Below are 23,226 nucleotides of genomic sequence, written 5' to 3'. Positions count from 1 at the left end.
TCCAAAGCCTTATGGAAAATTGGAATTTGCTCATGGTTGAGCACTAACAAAAGAAAGCATTCGAGAAGTCACAGAAAGTTTGGACATGCCTTTTGAGGAAAACAAAGCAAGGTACATCTGAAGGAATGCCCAGTGAAAAGGAGAATGGATGGGGAGGAAAACTTGAATCAAATCTGACATTAAGTTCCCAACCAGGCTATTTTTGAGTGAAGGCTTGTTTAGAGAGGCTTCTTGGAGGTTAATACTGTGCTGCATAATGATTTTAATGTCTAGTGCATTTGTTAGTGTTTTCTACAATGTGAAAGTAATTGCCCAAAGAAATAATTATGATACATCTTCTTGCAGTACTAAGACCTAACCAAATGATATAGTTAGAAACACCTACATGGATGAAAAAATATGGCTCAAATAATTTATGTTCATCAAAATAAGATTACACCAATGAAAGTAGTCATCACACATTTCCTCAATCCACTGAAAGTGAACCTTGGCCAAGTTGTGTGGATCAATCTACTAATGATGGTTTCTCCTTGCATCTTACATTTTGAATAGAGGTGGATCTTCCATTTGAGTGGGAAGGTATAATGCACATTACTCTTCACCGTTGGGCACACCATCATAAATGGGATGATTTAGTGCTCAATTATACTTCATACTTTTTGTTCTTTTTTGTTGTACAATTGTTGCATATTGCAACCAAGAATTTGGGAGATTCTTGTAGCCTTTTACGAAAGGCTTGTACAACAACAACACCTTATAATTGGTCTTTGACATAGCAGTACTGATAAGGGAGGAATGATGTCAATTGGCCTACAAAATAGGCTGGCATGTTTGTAGTTACCAATAGGAGTAGAATATTGGGTCTCGTAGATCTTGGAATGCAAGGTATTGGTATTGCCATTGGAAGATCAAACTTGTATATTTTTGATAAAGGGCTAACAATTTTGAAAGGTGTAAAGAGTCACTATCCTTACAAGAAACATTACAAAGACTTTAAATCAAAGCCTTTCTTCCCAAAATTGGTTAAGCACATCATATTTTCTATAGTGGTGTGTATGGCTTGGGGAGGTCCAGGTATTGTGGTTGTTGCTCTTAAGTCCATTGGTGCTACAAATATTTTGCAAAGCTAAACCTAGTGCCATTCAAGGAGTTTACAATTCCATTCCAGGGCTGCTACAAAATGTTAGCTATTGCAAGATCCACGGTCTGCAATGCCTTGATCATATGTATGTGATTCTGATACGAACCTAAATTGTATTTGTTGTGAGAATTTGGTATCAATATATACACCAAGGGTTTGTATCTCTTCAACACTTTTTAGGGGTATCCCTCTCATTCACTTCTCCGTGGACAAAGATAAGACTAGTAACAAAAGAAAAAATCATAAGGATGACATGTGTGACAATTGGAGCAGTGAATAAGAGGTTGATATTAACAGTAGGGGAAGAAAAACGGTCATGCATGATAGTTTTACGGTGACAAAGATGTAGTGTTAGTATTGGTCAAGGACCAACCTTCTTAGCAATTAGTGCAACAACATGCAAATGAACCTTCACTGCAACAAGTTGATGTCACGACCCTATTCATCACCCCATGCAAGTTTTTATGACTTTGCAATAGCACTGACAACAAGTACACTAAAGTTTATGACAATAATATCTATTTCCCCTCATAAGTTCTCTTTTGGCACGTTCTAAATATTCTTCGTCATTTTTATGAAAATAACAAATGCTAAAGGTCATGTAAGAGTTAGTAAAATCTGAAATTGTCATTATAAAATATGAAGAGTCATTAGGAAGTCAAAGAGTCACGGGGAAGGTGAAGAGGCACCCACCCATTTGTATAAATATAGCTTCATGCCTCTAGTGGAGGGGCTTTTAGCACTTGAGTTCAGGTAGCATTTAGACTATTGTTTGTACTTAGGTAGTTTTGAACACTCTTGCTCCTGGAAGCTTTTAGGTTGAGTTGTGGTGAGGCTAGGAGTCCATCTTAGAGATGATATGAGCAACACACTTTCCACTACTGGATTTTGATGGATTTTTTGTACATGTACTCATATTTGCAACAAATCAATGAGAAGCTCTCCACTTTTGGCATTGTTTCCCATGCACTTCCATGGTGGTTGTAATGGCTATTTGTTACTTCTATTGCGTGTGCATGTGTGCTATCGTATTGGTTATATGTTGATGAACTAATTCATAACTATTGCTCATATGTTTGCTTTGAATCTTTGTTCTCACATTCCACACTAATGCTGGTAACCTATATTGAATTGATTTGCAATTAACTTCAGGTATTTTCCTATTTGTGTATGTCTTAGGTGGTTTTAGCTTACTGATTCTTTCTTGAGACATGCTTCTTCTTATTGTTTTGTTGTTACATTCTCGTACCTTGTTCCATAAGTTATCAATCATAAGTTGCTTTCATCCTCATTCTTCAAGCATCTCATTCTTATCCCCACATTAACATCTCATTATTTGAACACCAAGAGGAAAATGAACATGGTGGCAACTGAACCCACATATTGGATGGGGCTCCTATCCCAAATAATGTGAGGTTTAATTGAGACTTCGCATCGAGGATACCCCTTATTGTTGACAATACATATTGCCTCGTCAATAAGAACTTAATGCATTCAAAACACATAACGCCATATCAACTTCAACGATTATAATTTTAAATTGTTTTAAATCATTGACAAGTACTATCATTTCAAATAATAATTTGCATTAATTTGTTTGATAGGCATGTATTAAGTTGATTGATAAACCTATCTTGTTTTTCTTCATTATCATAATACCTTTAATTATACTCAAATTTGTGTAACTTTTTACAACATTTTTAATTAAAAATAAAATTTGATTTCATTTAATATATTGATAAAAATAGTTTAATAAGCATTTATCATTTTAAATTAATTTACATGATATTCTTTAACCTCCTTAAATATATGTTATTTATATCTACTTCAATACCACATAAGCTTTAGAAATAAAACATTCACATAACATTTTGGTAGAGACATAAAATAACTTTGCTTTGGAACAATGGAGTGGGCGCAAATACCTGTGTGAAGATCATTGCCTTTTGGGGATATTTTTTTTTGTGCACAATGGCTATTCATCGAGTCTTTGGTTATATATGGTGTCTCAAAAGTGTTTATTCACTGGGTTATGATGCAGCCTTCATTCGAAACTCCTTTGTTCATTAAATGTATGAAGATAATCAAATTGTTGTTGGGATGTTTTTGTGAATTAACTTTTTTCTCATATTTATAGGGAACATATTTCTGTTGCTGATGTATTATTAAAGGAGGGAATCTACAAATGTCTGGAGAGATATTCTACTATGTTTTATGCCATGAATTTATGTAGTTATGGGAAAATCCATATTGGCATAATCTCTCTATTGCTTATATGGGCTCTGCTTAGTTTTATGGTCTTTTTTTGTGAACTTTTTGTGATGAGGGGTACCAACTGTGGTAACTAGAATGACATCAAGCGGTGACAAAATGTATGGATTTATGTTTATTTTTTCTTGTGCTCATGGACATCATGTAGAAATAGTGTATATCTTGTTTAATGGACAAGATGTGGGAACATTTTGTGGGATTGGGTTACAATATAGATAAGGGGTAAAGGGGTCTATTATGTTACATAAGATATATGTATGCTATATATAAACAACTTTTTATTTAATATAAAGTTGTTAGTTTTTTCTTTCCTAAAAACAAAAAAGAGACATAAACACACTATGACTTGTCCATCCATGATGTTACATCAAAGATCCATAATAGATATCATTCATCTCAAACAAAGAAAGAAAAAACATGCACAACTTGAAGTCGCATGAACGAGACAATTTTTACTTGTTGAATTTTTGTGACAAAACATATTAAAGGCATAATTTCTCACTTATTAAGGTTATACTTGAACATCATATCTCTTTTCACTTTGCAAGTCTTAACAAATTCATTAAACCGATTAATATATTTAGTAGTCCCTACCTCCCAGGGGTCTATAACACTCGCGAGGCAAAGTGCGTTGACTCTCCATTATTTTGTCAATTTTTTATAATTTTAACCAATTTTTTGAGAAAACGCTAAATGTTTTTATTTTTCAATAAATTCTAAACTAATTCTCCAATTTCTAAAAATCTTATTTCTAATTTTCCATTAGCTAACCGATTCCTATATGACATAATTCCCATGATAATAAAAAACTATCTATTCAACAAAATTCCGTTTCCCTATTTAAAAAAAGGAAAAAGACAAATGAATCACAACACTATTAATTCGGTATCTAGCTCCCACGTAACACTGCTATACCTAGGATCACGGGGCTTTTATACTTTTTTAAAATATAAAAATTGAAAGAACAAACTGTCCCACAATTTGCGGTAAATAAATCTTGATTATTACATTGCCTTTAACCTTAAATATTTGATAGCCGTAGAGTATTTTCCACAGAATCGTTGCTGCGGAATTGATTGTTGGAAGCTGGGAGCCTCACATCAAGGAAGAAAACAGGTTAATTCACAATTCTAACCACAGACTCACAATTCTTCAATAGTTTGAAAATCAAAGATGCGGATGGTATGGAAGAAAAACAAGCGCTCGCGTACTCTCCAGCCCTGCCCAGCAAATCTTCCTTTTCAATCCGAACCTGACGATGAACCCCGCTCACCTGCTGCTAAAACACACCCAATTGAGGAATCTGGCAACAGCTTGGCTTTTTCAGAGCTACTCCAGTCCCAAGGAAACAGCTTAGCCGAGGTTCGCATACAACTTTTATTTTGTTATTTCCGTTCTTAGAAATCGTTTGATGAAATTGAAGCATTCCAGGCCCACAGAAAAAGATAACCCTAAAGGAAACCGTAAATGGATTTTAAATTTGATGTTCATAGACCTCAAATTCAATGAAATGCACCATTTGACACAAACTAAAACCATATCTCCCAGTTCTCAGAAACAAAAACCCGAGGTCGAAGGTCGGTCTACCTTTGGGTTCTTACTTCACCTCGGCCTACTGACACTGCGGCCATGGCCAGTTCTCCTTTGCCTGGCTATAAATACCCATATGCGTTCTGAAAGTCCGTGAAACCCCAATACTAGGGCTTGCAGCAGAGAAGGAGCCATACTAAATTGCAAGGTTCAAAATTCATATTGAAATTTGGCAGTTGGCGCTCAAAAGTGAATTTGGAATATTGCCAATATCTGGAAGCATTTTTTACAAGTGGCATCTTCCAACATGGGAAGTTACAATGAAGTAGATACGGCTCGCAACTCACTGAAGCTACCCTTGAGCTAAGATGCCCCCGACTGGGCGGTATATATTCTACCAATTCTGCCGAGGATTTGCACCTAGTCCCAACATCATAATAGGGTCTGTTTATGAAGGCGAGACGGCTCGCGAGGGGCGAACAAGTCTATAAGGGACTTCAACCTTGGTGGGGAATCGCAACGCCCCTGTTTTGCTGACCAACTAAGCTCTGGTTGACAATATCAGAAAACTTCAGAAAACATTTGTCTATGGAATTCAAGACAGCAGTATAGTTTTGTTTCGACAACTGATCATCGATAAAACACAAGATGCTTTTGTCTTCTAGTACAAATATTCTTCCAGAAAATTCAAAATGCCTTTTCAGTGTGAAGAATAGCTTTTTAGGACACTGGAAATCTGCGCTACAGGTGTTTTGTCAGAAAATAGAAAATATGCAGCAAGCCAGCCGAAGCCTGGAAGCGTTCAGAAAGAGATCTGAAGGTCTTGGGATGTTTAAGAGTAGGCTGCTGGTTACCATTAAGAGAGAATGTAAAGTTCAATGGCGACTTCCAGTGCTTTGCAGCGTGCTGCTGTCTCTGGCTGCTCTTCTCAAGAGTTAAAATCATAATTTGGAATGTCTTATTCAAACCACTCAGTGAGTGTACTCCAAAGGTCAGATCAATTGATTTGTATCTGCCATAGGAGGAATAACAGTTTCCAAAGGAGTTTGTCTCAGGCATCGATCATCAACTCATCACCTGGGTGTACTCCAAAGTGCGGATCCATTGATTTGCCTCAGCCACAGTTTGAATAAACCTTTTTTAAATTAGTTTGTCTCAGGTGCTGATGTTGCGCTCATAACAAGATCCCTGAGATCCTATTATCTTATCTTTACAGTACTGCTTGCAGAGGTTAAATAGTTTGCACAGCCCTTCTGGTGACTTAGTTGGGTGTTAGAATACTGATCACCCCTTCCGTGACAGGATTTAAGCAATGTTTTCTCAAAGGTTGGTTTTTAGCGTTGAGAATGTTTTGTTCTACAAGCAAAGGCCTGCCTATTACATTTTGTAGCTAGAAAATCTCTCTGATTAGTGATTACTTCGGCATGGGACTTCTATGGTTCTTCTATATAAGGATTCTTTGCTGATTTGGTTGCGTATTTATTTTCTGTTCATTTCAGTTATTTTCTGTTGGTATAAAATTAGCCTCCTTAATTACTTTAGCTCAAGTTGGTACATACCTGTTCCGGCCAAGGAAAGTTTATATGGATGCTAAGTTGCACGAAACGGGGAAACGGAAACGAGTTTCCGAAACGGGAAGCGAAACGAAACGCGACCTCCCCAAATTTTGGAAACGGGGAAACGCGAATATATATAATAATATATATATATTAAAAATATTTAAAAATTATTATTATATATATGTGCAATCATAAAGCATGAATGATGTGATGAGAGAATGAGCCAAGCTGCTCTTTTATAACTTTAGAATAGGTTTCTAGAACTACCTGGAAACCCTAAAAAAATTTAAAAACAAATTAAAAAAAAATAAAAATTAAAAAACAAGTGTTTTTTTTGGGGAAACGTGGCACGTACGGCATGGAAACGCGTTTCCGGCCGTACGCCCGGAAACGCGTTTCCAGGCCGTACGGTAAGGGGAAACGAGTTTCGTTTCGTTTCCCCTAGGGAAACGGACCCCCTGCCCACGTTTCCTGCAACTTAGTATGGATGGAATGTTTTATCCTTCAATAGGTGGTTGCAATGTGTTTATGCACCCTCTCAATCTGCCTCCACCTGTTCATAGATATGCTTAAGCCCCATATCTCGTAAACATTTAACAACATTGATGTGATGATTGTTTAGAATAAGAAACTGATTACTCTTCAATCCCAAATCTCTGTCCAAAGTAAGGAGAGAGATCTGGACCTGAGTGTTGATGATACCACATGGAAGCGCAAGAGAGCATGCTGAAGGCTGTTTGTGTTGAAAATTGTAACTAGGTTCGGTCTTCATAATTGTACTTATGTAATTATATATTTTACGTAAAAGCAAAAAGAAAGAAAACTAAATTTATTTTTCAAGCATGGGTTTTATTCTCAACTTAGTTTGTTAATTAGGTCAAACATGTTCTTCATGTTTCTAGGGTTTATTGAGTCAACAAAATATTTGTCATGAGTCAAATTATTGTACTAGAGTCAAGTCCCATTTGGACTTTCAAAAGAAAGTGGAAAAATATTTTTATTTGAGTCAACAATGTCAATTTTGCCCCCAGAAGACCAATTTGCCTCTGGAAGTGACCCATTCAACCTCCTGGATGTGTATAAATACAGTGCAACTCGTCCTCATTTGGAGCATCAAAAGCAAGTTTGATTTCTGTGCCAAGAAGAAAGAGCAAAAGTCAAAGGAAAGAGAGCGAAGGTCAAAGGAGAAAGAAATCTGCCCTAATTCACTCACACGTGTGAATTTCTAAAGCTATTGCAGGGGCCGAAAATGCAGATCTAGTTGCAGGGGCTGAAATTTTTTAGTTTGACCGAGTTTTGAAGGCATTGACTATCATTGACTTTGACTTGTTGGAGAAGCTTGAAAGGAGCACTGTCTTGGGTCTTGTGGGAGGTCTTGGTCTTGGTGTTTGGGTCTTGGAATTCTCACTTTGATTTGATTCTATAAGAAGAGAAGAATTAACTGGGTTTCCCCTTGGAGGGGTTTTGCCCTGGCGTGGAGCCTATATCTTGCATTATTGTATTTTTGTGATCTTCATGGTTTATGGTTTTGGTAATTGTTTGATGAACAAAACATAATAAAAGTAATAAGAAGCCAACCAATGTTGCACGAAACGCCCCCCCAAAGGTTCCAAACCTGGAACCGCGTCTCGTACAAATCGGTGGGAGATTCGTTGGCGAAACCGCAGTTCAGAAATCTGGAACCGTGGATTGAGCTGGCGCGGGTTCCTGGAAATTCAGAATCACACTGGCTCAATCCGTGGTTCTGTCGACGGATTAGCGGCAGATCGGGCATGGATCCAGGCGGATCCCAAGTGGTTTTGAGGCCCAACATATGGTTCTGCGGCGACTGACCCATAAGTCTTTTTTATTTTTATTTTTATTTTTTCTTTAACTTGAGTTGGGGGTGGGTCACGGGGGCTTCACTCAATGAACCTCTGACATATCACGTGCGTTCGTGGCATACTAAACAATACCCTTAATTTGACTACATATTGGAAAATACCTCTAAAAATCACATTATTGAACCCCTACCAATGCGAACCCAATACACCTTTCCAATTTAAAAACCTCCACTTTCACTAGATATTGTAGGTATCCATTTTTTCTTTATCATTTTTTATGCTCCTTTATATTTTTTCAATTAACTTTGAGCTCCATTTTTTATACCTACCAATATAAAAACCCTTTACCCCCTATTATATGCTCAATATATTATATCATTTTTTTCTCAATATATATCCCCCAATATGAATGCATGTGGTATGATATTGGTCCCCTAGTGAAGCCCCCATGGGGTGGTTTTAAGGTGAGTTAGGGAAATAATAGATGGAGATAAAGTGCATTTCCCCCTCATTTCCCCACTCTTGTATTTTTGGAGAGCTTGGAGAAGAGAGGAGAAGAGAGGCTTGAGGAGAGCTTAGAGGAGTGAAGGAGGAGCTAAGAGCAGTGAAGGAGGAGGAGTTTGGTGTTGAAATTTCTATGTCTAACCCATTAGAAATTTTCCTGCACTATCTGGTTTATTTCACCTACTTGTTTAATTATTGAACAAGTTATTTAACCATATAAATACTGAAATAAACACAATGCAACCTCAACCAATTATAGATCATCAACTGAAAGAAATAGACAAACACACAAGGAAGAACGTTATTTTTGGACAATTGTCCCCGAAAAAACCCAACTTGGGAAAACCGGTGCATCAGTTCTGAGGGTTTTATTATTAAGCAACTTTTCTTGAGTACAACTAGGTGCCAAACTGGCTCACCCGACAAAGAAATCAATCTGGCAGTAATACCTCTCTTCAGAAGTAGATATTCGGCAAGTTTGCTCCATGAAAACTCTCCAATGCCTCTTTGAGGCACTGCGTCAACCCTCTCGATCTCTGCGTTAGCCTGAAACCCTATTCGTCAGCCCTCTGATGCTCTGCGCAACCTTTCTAGCCTTCTACGTCACTCACGCAGGCCCTCTGTGTAGTCACTGCGTGCCTCTGTGTGGATCCTACTGGCTCTGTGTTGAAAATAATACTGAGGGGGGGGGTGAATCAGTATTAGCAAATCAATAACTTTTTCTTTTCCATAATCAGATTCATATACGCTACTTCAGTGAAGGGAACTTGCGTGTACACGCAACTGTATTTAAGGCAACTAGTGTATATCCAACAAACTTATTATTCAGTTAATTCATCATATGTTGATCTTTAATCAGTGCATCAATACTTCATTAACCATATAAACAGTAAGCAGGTGCAGTAAAAACAGAACAGATCATCACACATAAGAAACACACATGAACACCAAGATTTAAGGTGGAAACCCAATGTGGGACAAAAACCACCTGCTGCTGTCTTCCTTTTAATATAAGAAAACCTGTTTACAATCTTGTACTGGTGCAGACTCATACCAGTGCGCAGGCACCCACCTGCAGAAGGCTACAACCTTTTCTCGTTCTCCAGCTACTACTGGAAGGGAGCTACAACCCCCTAGCTCTTGTACTAGCTGATCTGTTTACTAGTACGTAAGCGCCGGCGTACTGAAGGCTCCAACCTTCACTCGTTTTCCAGCTACTACTGGAAGGGAGCTCTAACCCCCTGGCTCTTGTACTGGCCGATATGTTTACCAGTACGTAGGCGCCGGCCTACAGAAGGCTACAACCTTCTCTCTTCCTCCACGGACCACATTTCATAAATTTTCAGATTGGATACTTTTGGAACACAACACCATAATCTGAAGGCCACGTTTCATCCAATTTTCATACTGGACCCATCAACAACATTGAAGCTCAAAATCAATCACCACTGCAATACAACCATTGCATTAACCAATCATTAAATACTCAATCATCAATCTCTGAATCACCCACTACTGAATCACTGAAGACCTGTCACCAGAACACAGAGCAGAACCCAAAACTCTGCAACAACCACTAGAACCATCTGCAAATTCAGATATCATATTTCATAATGTATACGCTACTCTGATGAACCGAACCAACGTGTATACGCGCTTTTACCAAAGAGAACCCGCGTACAGATATGCAAATACTAACTTAAAAACTTTACAGCGATTTCATAATTCAGTCATACCCAGATCATAATATTTGTAGGATAAAACATGCGTCAGTATTCGGATCTAGTCTATTCATGATCAAACCACATAATGATAGTACATTCCAAGCCTTAATATTTCGATCCATCATCCATCATCATCCACATAGGTGCATCCGTAGTTCAGATCAGGCAAAGCATCACAAACCCATAACCTACATACTGGATCTCACACTTCATCAGATATTCAATACTTGCACACTTGGCCTAATGATCTTCTCCTCCTTATATAGTTTTAGGCCTTTCTCAATACCATGGACCAAAACCACTTATGACCAATACCTTGAACCAAATACCTAAGGTCAATACCTTGGACCAAATACCTTGGACCAATACCATGGATCAAAATACAATGGACCAAAAACTTAGTTTTCCAACATGTACGCGCTTTCCCTCTTATGAAAGTCCATGTGTACATTATACGCTCTTTTGGTTTTGTTAAACCCCGTGTATACGCACATTTGTCAAGGTGAACTTGCGTATACCTCTTTTTCTTCATTCTTTGTAGTCTCATCATTAATTCTTTGCTATTGACTTGCTGCACTGTGATCTGTCATCTGAGTGAGTTGCTATCAAGGACAACACTTGTATCATAATGCCAACAATCTCCCCCTTTGGACTTGATGGCAACAACAACACCAAGTCACTCTCCCCCTTTGACATCAAGGGCAAATGGTCATGCTTCCCCTTTGACATACATTATTCTGATCATGCTCCCCCTAAGTATATGCTGAATTCTCTGATATGCTGAAGTGTACTGATTTAGCTCCCATTATTGAGTCCATGCTCCCCCTGAGCACAAGCAAAGTCTGCAAAAAGATTTTCGAAAAAAAGAATAACATGACTCTACAACTCAACTAAGTGAGTATGACTTTCCTATCACCAATGACTCATACATACATCAATCTCCCAACCAAGTGGGGATACACCAATTTTGACTCGTCCACCAACCAAGTGGGGATATACCAAATGTTTATACATGGCTGAAAATAGAAATTATTACATCATCCTTCCCATGCATAGTGGGGTTACAAATTAGGTCTTTTAATGACCTTTACATCAAATGATATACATGACATTTATAACAAAGACAACCGATCTAAACAAGATCATGATAGTCATCAGCAACTATTATACACCATATGATCTGCACCATCAACAACATCATGATCAACAACCTGTACATTTCCATCATCCAAAGAGTCACCTGAATCAAAACAATTATGTGGATTAAGCAATATAAGCATCTTCAAGTACCAAGATCTTCTAACATAATGCCAACAATGCATTATTCAAAGCATATGCTCCCCTTGAACCTGTTCCATCTGTTCACTGTCAGATCTGATCATGCATATATCAGCAAGAAGTATCAAGGCATCATCATCAATCAGATATATATCAAGTTAATTTGTGAGGATCAAAAACACTTCTAAATAACATCTTATGGGTACCAACACATTTCCACACATCATCAGCAGATTGTAACCATCATCAAACATAGCAGATAATTGACTGAACCATATCAGACCCCTTTTCTTGAGTCTGTCCCACTGCTTTTCCTCAAATTAACATATACGCGACTGTGCAACTTCGAACTCGCGTATATACGTGACTTGTCTTCATGAAACTTGCGTATGAGTTTTAGAACATTGAAGTTTCATACTTTCAGCTCCCTCTGAGTCTGTTATGTCTATATACTCTGCTATACCACATCTTTCTGACTGTACTTCTTTCTTCTTCCATATCTTCGACTATGATGATGTTTTCTCCTTTTGGTATGGTGCCCAAAATGGCATTCCTTTGCTATATGTCCAAGCTTGTTACATGCATAACATCTTACATGTTTCATATTCCTTCTTTAGCAGTCAATGGCTTTGTGACCAAACATATTGCAAGAAAAGAATATCCCTTAGAGTACCTAGAACGTGATGATCTTTCTGTGCGACGGTCTTGAACCATTCTACTTTTGTATCTCGCTGCAACATGTCCAAGATTATGACATACGTAACACTCTACATTATTCATCTGAGAAAATAACCGACTATCACTTCCATAGTTTGGAGTAAAAGATTTTCTCTGTAGGATTTCTTTCCTTGGTTGTTGATGGGGTTGATCTCTTATCTCCTTGTTGAGCATTTCAGGTTTTTCATTAGAGTTCCTTGCCTCACCTTGTGAGCTAGATTCACCTTCAACAGATTCATAAAAACCAAGACCAGTTTTGATAGCAGGAGATCTTTGACTACTAAGAATATCATCCAAAATCTTAGTACTGTCTTGAAATCGTAACAGTTTATCTTTTTCTTCTAATTTACTTTTTAAGATATTTACCTCAACCTGATGTTGTTCTTCCTTTTCCAGATGTTGCTTCTTCAAGATTTCTTCAGCCTTTCTTCCTTCTTCCACTTGTTGCCTTAATTTGAGAATCTCATTTTCTTGTTCTTTATCTGCTTGAGGTAGTTCTTCATTCTGCTTATTTTTTAATGATATCACTTCATCCTGCAGCATTTGACGTACTTTGAAGGCACACTCCAGCTGAGCTTTTAATCTGGTAACTTCTTCTTTGAGGGCACACTCCCTTTTGTTAAATAGATCTTGTTGATCTATGATTTTATCTGATGCTTCATTTTCTTGTTCATCTTGAGTGTAGTGCCCTATTTATCAATTTACAGCAAACAGATGAACTCTTACATGAATTTGAAAACAGAAATGCATAAATTGTAATCTGTACCTACCTGAGCTGCTGGCAGACTCCCGATTCCACTGCAGAACTGATAATTCTGAACTGCTGGCTGATTTGATTCAATTTCGAGACGGCCAATTCCACCCGACCAGACAGAGCAACTGGTTGCTCAATCCAGAGAAGCTCTCCACCGAGGCTCTCCGTCCCTCCGTGCCCAGAACTCAGATCAATCAAAACTATTCCACTGAAAATCTCTTCTTCCGGTTTTTCTCTGATGAGTCTATCCTTCTCTGGTTTCTCCCCCCTTTCTTCATGCTCGGACCCTGCTATTTAACCCCTGGGCATGGCGGTGACCGCCCTCCCACTTGCAGCCACCCCACCCACGCATTGATGTCTCTCTCATCTTCTTCCTGTCCTCGGTGCTTTGCAATAACTTCTTAGCCGGTTTCACCCACTCTAATAAAGAAATGGTACACGTATATAGGTTCTTTTCTTAGGGTGGTTGGTAGTTACGCTCATGACATTTCTTTTATGTGTTATAACATTTATAACTAATACTATTATATGTTATAACTTTTATAACTAATACCTTTTTATATGTTATAACATTATCTAACTAATACCTTTTTATATGTTATAACATTATAATGCTTTATAAAGTTTTATATGATATACTTTATAACTTTTAACTCATATATGGTATAAAGTCAATTAATATATTTCTTGATATTTAAATTATATAAGATATAAAGTTAATTAATATATTTCATAACATTTAAATTATATATGATATAAATTAATATATTTTATAAATTCATATTATAAGGTCTAACCATATACTTTATAAAATTTAATACATAGATATATATTATAAAGTTTAAGTTCCAAAATTTTATTAACGGGTTGTTACATACATTCCCCCTTCTGAAAACTTCGTCCCGAAGTTAGAGCTTTTAGGTTCAAGGTTTTAACGGACATGCCTTTTCCTATCTAGCTCCCCAAGCTATACAAACTCATCCTATCCTTCCTAATCTCTTCTGCTCCCATCCTATCCGTCCTCTACTAGAGTATGCCATGGCGTCAATTTACTGACCTAACCATTCATAACACAAAGGTAACAGCGTCGACTATACCGACCTGATTCCCAGTAGGCATCCGGCAGTCATCATCACACGTCTAGGGGAGCGTGACTCGCACAGTCCTCCCATGACTCCAGGTTTCGGAGGATAAACGGTGGGTAACACCTCCACCCCTCCAGTAGTATCAGGGCTACTACCCTATCATAGAATCACTTTGAGCTTTGACTGATCTGAGTTCTGTCATCACGTGGTCATCTCGAAAATTAGATCAGTTATACTGCAACCGTAGTTTATCTGCAAGTTTACCTGCAATCTTATACTTACCCAGCATTTGTAAGATGTGCATCAGCATATTCGAAATAACTTATGTATTATCTACATATAACAGAATTTTGTTTATTTTCTTACACATGTATTCTAACTTTTCTATAGTGTGTATTCACTTCCTGTCTTTTATTTCAGTTGCTCGTTTTGACATGCATAAAATAAAATAGATTTATATTGTTCAATTTCTACCAGAAGTAAATTCATTTGACGGTCTTAATCTTTACTTCAACATTTATAATTGAGTAATACAATCACATATATTGTTTTGGTATCCATGTACCAGCAGGAATTAAACCTATATTATTTTTGGTATCCATGTACTAGCAGGAATTAAACATATATTATGCCGCAAAGTTTCATGTTTATCACTAATCATTCAAATGTTTTTGGTTCTCTGACAGAGGTGAAGTAAATATATATACTAAACATAGCGTATAGTTCTTCAAAATGGACATAAACTAGGGTATCTCTGACATATGTCCTCTGTATCCTCCCAAGTCGCTGACCCAGGACTATACTTGTCCCACTGGACCTTAACTTGGTCCACCAGACGGTTCCTCAGCTGCCGAACTCTACGTTCCAGTATACGTAACGGTTCGACCGTTATGACTCCCTCGTCCGAAACCTGCAATTCTTTCCACTGGATGTTATGAGATAGATCAGCTACATAATGTCTTAATACAGAAACATGAAATACATTATGAATTCTATGCAGGTGGGATGGCAGGGCAAGACGATAGGCAACAGGTCCAACTCTTTCTACGATTTTAAATGGTCCTATAAATCGGGGTGATAACTTTGTCCCTTTCCCGAATCGAATAGTACTTTTGTTTGGTTTGATGCGGACGAAGACCTGGTCCCCTACTTCATACCTCCTATCAGATCGGTGAGCATCAGCATAACTCTTTTGTCTATCCTGTGCTTCCTTTAATCGCTGTCTAATCTGTCTGACCTGTGCTTCCATTTCATGGATTAATTCTGGTCCTATAATCACTCGATCTTCTAACCTGTCCCAACTTAACGGTGTTCTGCACGGTCTTCCATATAGAGCTTCAAATGGAGGCATCCCAATCGAACTGTGGTAACTGTTGTTGTAAGCGAATTCAACCAAGGGTAAATACTTTTCCCAGTGGGATTGCTGATCCATTACATACATCCGCAACATGTCTTCAAGCACTTGATTTACTCTTTCAGTCTGCCCATCAGTTTCAGGATGGTAAGCCGTGCTTAAATTTAGCTGAGTACCTAAGGCTGTCTGCATGCACGTCCAGAATCTGGAAGTGAATCGCGAATCTCTATCGGATATAATCTTCTTAGGTACTCCATGATATCTGATAATTTCGTTTATGAATACTCGAGCCACGTCGGCAACATCATAAGTATCTTTTACCGGAATAAAATGAGCGCTTTTTGTTAATTTATCCACCACTACCAGAATGGCATTGTGTCTTTGAGAAGTAAGAGGTAGTCCGGTGATAAAATCCATAGAAATGGTCTCCCATTTAGACATAGGAATGTCGTGGGGCTGTAAGAGGCCCGCTGGGTGACAATGATCTGCCTTTACCTGCTGACATTCCAAACATTTTGCAACAAATTGAGTGATATCCCGCTTCATGCCTGCCCAAAAGAAGAGTTTCTTGGTATCCGCATACATTTTCCCTACTCCAGGATGAGCACAATATACGGCTTTGTGAGCTTCCCTGAGGATGGTATCTCGGAGATCTTTATCATCAGGAACGTACATCCTTCCATGGAATCGCAAGATCCCATCGCTTTCTAATTCATAACCCTCGAACTTAGATTCTTTCGCCTTAATCCCCTCAAGACTTGCCCTTACTTTTAAATACCAGCTGTCTTTTATAAGGCGATCCAGCACTCGCTGTCTTAAGTCCACCTTAATGGGTATGAGAGAAAATATCCGGGGTCTCCTGCTTAAGGCATCGGCTACCACATTTTCCTTTCCTTTAATATATGATATTCCGAAGTCATACTCACTTAGGAATTCACTCCATCGCCTTTGCCTGGCATTTAAGTCTCTTTGGGTGAACAAATATTGTAGACTTTGATGGTCGCTTTTAAGTGTAAACTTTCGTCCTACCAAATAGTGTCTCCAGATCTTTAAAGCTAGCATCACAGCGGCCAATTCTAGATCGTGAGTAGCATAGAGTTCTTCATGAGGTTTTAGCTTTCTGGAAGCATAAGCTATCACTCCCCTATCCTGCATCAATACTGCACCCAGCCCTTGCTTGGATGCATCAGTACATACTGTAAAGTCTTTGCCCATATCAGGGACTCTTAGGATTGGTGCGCTGGTGAGTAGTCTTTTGAGTTCAGAGAATGCATTATTACATTCCTCGGTCCATTCATACTTAACACCTTTACGCTGGAGGGTTGTGATTGGCTTCGCGATTTTGGAGAACCCTTCCACAAATCTCCGGTAATAACCAGCTAAGCCCATAAAGCTTCGTATCTCATGTGCATTTCTCGGTATTGGCCAATCCATGATCGCTTTTACCTTCTCAGGATCTACTGAGATTCCTTCACCTGATATGATGTGACCCAAATAATGAATCTTTTCCTGAAAGAAGGAACACTTGGACAGTTTTCCATATAACTGACGTTCTCTAAGGCAGGTCAATACTAGCCGCAAATGCTCCTTATGTTCTTCTTCATTCTTGGAATAGATGAGAATATCATCTAAAAAGACTTGTACAAATTTATCAAGATACTGACGGAAAACACTGTTCATAAGATTCATGAATACGGCTGGCGCATTTGTTAACCCAAATGGTACCACAGTAAATTCATAGTGCCCAAAACGTGTCCGGAATGCTGTCTTAGAGATATCATTTTCAGAAATCCTTAGCTGATGATATCCTGATCGAAGATCAATTTTTGAGAAGACAGAGGCTCCTTTCATTTGATCGAAAAGATCATCGATCCGCGGCATAGGGTATTGATTCTTTACTGTAGCGCGATTCAAGTCCCGATAGTCTATGCATAATCTTAAGGATCCATCTTTCTTCTTCACAAAAATTACAGGAGCGCCCCAAGGTGAGGTACTGGGTCGAATAAGCCCTATATCGAGTAGTTCTTTCAACTGGATTTGTAATTCCTGAAGTTCTGGAGCTGTCATTCTATAAGGCGTTTTAGAGATCGGTTGGGTACCTGGCTTTAAATCAATAGTGAGATCCACTTCTCTTACCGGGGGTAATCCTGGTAGTTCCTTTGGAAACACATCCGGGAACTCGGCTAACACCGGATATTGTTCTAAGGATGGCCCCTTTTCCTGGCTTACTTCGTGAATTGCATAAGCCTGACAACCCTTCCTTAAACAACGCTTCACCTGCATTGCCGAAATGTAGCGCAAAGAAATTTCTCTCTTAACTCCTTGAATTTGGATTACTTCGCCCTCATCATTTAAGCCCAGAATCCTTTTTCCATAACAATCTACCCACGCTTGGTGAGCTTCCAGCCAATCCATACCTATGATAAGATCATACGTCCCTAGGGCGGTAACGTACACTTTTAGTTTAGTCGAGCAGACCCCCAGGTCAATTTTGCATTGATCCACACTCAAGCCCACGGTTTGGAGTTCTCCTGAGGCCATTTCCACTTGGTGGAAATCATTTTGTCTACGAGCTGCCAACCCACATTTGTTTAATGCATATGACGAAATGAAACTATCTGTGGCACCAGTATCAAATAAGATTTTGAGTTTTACACCATTGATAATACCTGAAGATTCCACAACAGTGGATTGATGGGCTGCTTGGTCGTGGTTGACTACTGCATGAATCCTATGATTACTTCGCTTGGCTGATATCGGCTCCCTCCCAGTGCTTTGCAATATGTCCGATGACGCTTCTGGGCAGTTACGCTGGAAATGCGGCCCCCCACATCCCCAACAATTGAGCTGCGCTGATCCTCTTGAATTAAGGTGTGAGTTTCTAGAGGACGAGCCGCGTCCTCCCATGCTGGTTCCTCTCGCACCCCTTCCTCTACTGGTGGTCCCTCGCGGTGCCCATGGTCTGGTGCTGGACGATTCTGCAGCTATAGTGTTTACCGCCATGGGAACTCTTGTCCCCATACCTGGGGTATACCTGCTACTGTAAGGTGGCCTCGAGCTACCTCCTCTGAAAAAGTTCCGGGGAGCCTTCCCTGGGAGTCCTGATTGCAAAGGCCCTGCTGGCCCTATATCCTTTTTGATTCCAAGGTGCTCTTCTGCATAACGGCTACATTCGACTGCCTCGGCTACCGATGACGGTTTCCACATACTTACCAAGGCTCTGATGCGGGGGTTTAACCCAAATATGAAACGTTCAGCTTGACGTTCATCAGAGTCTAAGTAGGGAATGTATTTTACCAGCTCCATAAACCTTATTTCGTACTCTTCCACCGTTTTACTTCCCTGAATTAGTGTATGAAAGGCTCTGGCTTGCTGTTGTTGAAAATATGGAGGTAAATACTTCGCTCGGAACCTTTCCTCGAACAGATCCCAAGGAACGTTGTCTGATGTAAGGTGTAGCTGCTTTTCCAGGTTTCCCCACCAAATCAGGGCACTTTCCTTTAGTTGAAACACGGCAATTTTTGTCTTGGCTGAAGGCGAATATTCTCTTAACCTAAAGCACCGGTTCATCCCTTCCAGCCATGCCTCAGCGCGTTCACCAGCTCGACCTCCCGAAAATTCTGGGAGTCTAATTTTCTGAAGCTCTCTAGAGATGTCTTCTCTCGATCCTCTGGGCTCCAAATTATGTGGTTCCGCTGAACTGGTGGCTGCATGCTGAGATTCCTCTTTGTTTTTAGCCTTAGTTGATTCCTTTAATGTTTCCAACAAGGCCTGCAAAGAGTTCATTATCACAGCCAACTCTGGCGCTTGAGCGTTTGATGTTGACTGCTGCCTTGGTGGTGACGAGGGTGAGGGGGATGGCGACGGTGGCGGCGGCGATGGCGACGGTGGCGGCATTAATGGTGATGATGCTGCCTGGTCACGTCGTCGTCGCTCATACGTCTTTACCATAGTAATGGTTCCTGAACAAAAAAATAAAATGTATATATATATATATAAAAATAAAATGGGGCGGATAACCGAATTTTAACACACCAATTTCCTTGCAACTTCACATTTAAAACGGGTATAGTTTTGCTATTTTTACCCGCTAGGCGGATCTTACTGGTACCGAGGTCAAGGAGGGTGGCCACGCGACCTCCTTGTCCTAATGCAGGGTTTTTCTAAAAATGAATAATGCAGAAGTGTATGGTTATTAGCCGCTAAGGTAAGACATCCAAAGTTTATTTACCTAACAACATCTACAAAATGAAATGTTTAGATGTCCCGATCACAAGGTACATTGGTAACATACCCGTCACCCCTCAATCTAGCTATTATTTTTAAAGACGGACATACATATTTATATTTTTGAATATATTACTTAGTCATGGATAAAACCCATCATTTATAAATATATATATCTTTATAGTCCAATTTATTCCAAGCATCACAATCATCTTTAACTTGAGGACTTTATATCGATCTCCCTTTATAGGGTGGCAAAGGCTCCTTACTGAACTGGAATTTTGGCATTTAGACTAGTCCATTTGAATATTACCTCCTAAATTTGGCAGACCATTTTCTGGACAAGAGTATACCCCAAGAATCTGGATTATCTGCTACAACTACATTCATTGAAAGAGGTAAAGCAAGGTGGTTTGCCAACCTTACTCGCAAGTTTTAATAATACCGCAAACCTTGATGTCTCATGAATATACATAAAACTTTGTGTGAAACCTGGGAATTTCCATTTCTCTTAATATGACTGATTTATCCTGGTTGGCATACCTTGTTTTTGGTAACATAGCTGATACAAGTATGAAGTCATATGATTAAACATAATATGAACATTCCAAATGTAATTCTGACCAAAATAGTTGAAACAGAATAATTCTCTAAGAGTCGTTACAGAGTATCATACAGCAAAACATTATATTGTTTTCAAACTGCAGCCTAACAATTCCTTAAATATTTTAAGGGCGGTTTAATTTTTGTTTGCAAGATATTTAAAAGACTTGACAAATTTTTGTAAGGAGACAGAATTTCTTTTTAAGCCTACGCACAAAATCTAAGTCCTATTTGGGTAGCTTGTACTAGATTTGGGTTAACGTATAAAAATAATTCTGCTGCCGCACCTATGCTAATGAAATTTTTAGATGTCTGATCTTGTTTCATGATGAAATATTTCTGGTTTCAACAATAATTCCAGTTATCACATGATTTTTGTTTAGTTTTAGAATTGACCGTTTTAACTAACAATTCATTTTTACTTTATAGGATTGATGTTTTGACAAAAAGTCTAGATGTAGAATATAATAGAAATGTTGGATCTTTTCCATCAGTGCACTTTTCCATTCATTATTAAATTCTATTTAAAGTTTCATTCACTTCCCTTATCAAGGTGCCATTTTAGCACTAAAATGACCAACCGTCAAACTGTTTTTAAATTTTTAGAATAACTATGCAAAAGAGACATTATATCTTGCATGATATAGAATTTCCTGCTAGGAGGAACAGATGGATTTCTCATCTATTTCTAACACCTTGGTGCATCGTTTCCTGTACAAAAGAAGAATGCAGACAAATGTAATAACCTGCATACCTTCATGACAGTTTGAGAGGATGAAAAGCCTGAATTGTATCATGGTTAACAGATTGTAAAAAGCAAACTTGCGCATAAGCACATGAACTGCTAATCAAGGGAACCCTTGAACAGACAACTGACATCAACCAAGAATTCATTTGAATTTATTAAATTCGAAAAGGAAATTCAGTGGTCCTGGCATGTTCAATTTCTAAAAGAAACTAAAGTACAAGAAACCATAAACAGGGTGATATCCAAACTTCTGATAGCGCCAAGGGTCCAGCTCCTCAGTCCCTTAGCCAATAATAGTACCACTAAAAACATTTTCACTGCTTGCATAGCCAAAAAAATTCACAGCTTACGCTTGACTAGATTAAGTTGGCCATTACATGCTGTCACTTATATACCAAATTCTAATCTCATATTTTGTAATGCTTTATTATTTTTATATTTTTATTATATATATATATTTTTTTTTTGCTGGCATACGTGAGGCCGTAATGCGCAACTGTACTGAGCACTATTGTCAAATGTTTGTGAGCTTTTTACGAAATGTACAGCTTCAAGACTCCTGAATTCTCTTTCCTCCCTTTAGTAAAGTGACCACTTCTGTTATACTTTGCGAATGAATTTTTCAAATATTTTTACACATAATGTCTCATCTCATCCACACATAATATTTTAGTGCGGTGGCGGATTGGTTAGCAGGCGGTAAATAAAACAATTACCCAGCGGTGGGTCCTGGCTACTCGGCTACTCTGATGGTTGTTTGATATCGCTGGAAAAAGGAGGTAGCGAGTTCGACTAACTGCGTTTTGGACCTTAAACACTTTAAATGACAAAATTAAAACTAATATTGGTCTGGAATGAATGCACAAAGGCCATGGTTTTATACATTAAGGCCATTTGGCAAACGACTGCGGCTTGTTGCTTAGCCAAAGGGCCACGTAAAACGCGGAAAAGGAGACGCCGCTGTCGGTTTGACTCCCACTTAAGTCCTGTGTTTGAACTCACCACATGGTCATGTGCGTATAAGCGGTAAACCCCCAAAATAACAAACACAGATGTCAAGAATCAGATGCCATTCGAGGCATTCCGGTTCTAACGTTACTATTCCTTTCCGTGGAGAAATTATGCTGACGCAAATTTTTTAGAAGGTTGCAAATTTGATATGAATGTTGCTTCTGTCTGTGTTGCAATTTTTAATCTTGTTAACAGTAAATAACAGCCATCGTCGCAGCGTAAATACTTTTGTATACGATGTGCGTACGAGGGGACTAGGCTTACAGCAGCTGGCAAATATTGTCGCAGCGTAAATACTTTTGAATACGATGAGCGTATGAGCGTACTAGGCTTTCAGCAGCGGGTAAAACATAGAAACAATTAGCAGGTTGCGAAACTGGTCCATAGAGGTCGTAGCCTTTTGGCGATGGCGAAGAAGATGGTCCGCAAAGACAGCAAACATTCTCAAAAAAAAGGTCCGCTAAGGCTACGAATCCATTCTCTAAAAATAAAAAAAAATTCAAGAAAAACGAGCCTCAGAGACTTCAAAATGGAGAAGAAGAAGAAGCAACCCTATCCACTCAGCATAAGTTGTTCAAAGACAAAGATAAAACAAGACCGACTGTAAAAGCTGGTCACAAACCTGCAAAACAACAGGTTGCTGCTGCTGCTGACAAGGGTAATGTGGAATTAGGCAGTTCCAGAGAGCAGTTAGATTGGTTTATCAGGAGATGGGCAGTCAGAGCAGAAACGAACAAACGCTGGTTGAAGAGCTGCCAGCACTTGCAAGAGAGGTAGCTAGCACAGGGGCGTAGGGTTGGGAGGTCCGAAGGTTTGAACAGGGCTCTGATACCATGTGTAGTGCCCTATTTATCAATTTACAGCAAACAGATGAACTCTTACATGAATTTGAAAACA

At 38.8% G+C, this 23,226-nt stretch overlaps 2 protein-coding genes across 4 annotated transcripts in view; one reads left to right on the top strand and one right to left on the bottom strand.

Annotated features, from left to right (window-relative positions):
- Positions 1 to 4,394: 4,394 nt before the first annotated feature.
- The window catches only part of LOC149188413 (Tetratricopeptide repeat (TPR)-like superfamily protein), a 226,361-nt gene continuing 207,529 nt past the window's right edge, over positions 4,395 to 23,226 (top strand). For 2 of the 3 annotated variants that reach the window (XM_089411659.1, XM_089411658.1), the window contains exon 1: positions 4,395 to 4,774. In XM_089411659.1, the coding sequence (XP_089267785.1) occupies positions 4,586 to 4,774 (189 nt within the window). In that variant the 5' untranslated portion in view covers positions 4,395 to 4,585. The remainder of the gene's footprint in view (positions 4,775 to 23,226) is intronic. The other variant, XM_089411660.1, reaches the window with a different exon arrangement.
- LOC149188414 (uncharacterized) lies at positions 14,143 to 19,685 on the bottom strand. Its single transcript, XM_089413001.1, has 2 exons — positions 18,410 to 19,685; positions 14,143 to 15,296 (listed from the first exon to the last, which is right to left on the bottom strand). Exons 1-2 carry the CDS (start codon positions 19,635 to 19,637, stop codon positions 15,244 to 15,246), a joined length of 1,281 nt encoding a protein of 426 aa, XP_089269127.1. The 5' UTR covers positions 19,638 to 19,685; the 3' UTR covers positions 14,143 to 15,243.

The sequence above is a fragment of the Pinus tabuliformis genome, chromosome 3_1 (assembly GCF_031772625.1).
Source record: "Pinus tabuliformis cultivar Carrire ecotype Pingquan chromosome 3_1, CPIR1, whole genome shotgun sequence".
Classification (NCBI taxonomy): domain Eukaryota; kingdom Viridiplantae; phylum Streptophyta; class Pinopsida; order Pinales; family Pinaceae; genus Pinus; species Pinus tabuliformis.
This window is presented reverse-complemented; position numbering and strand designations above follow the sequence as displayed.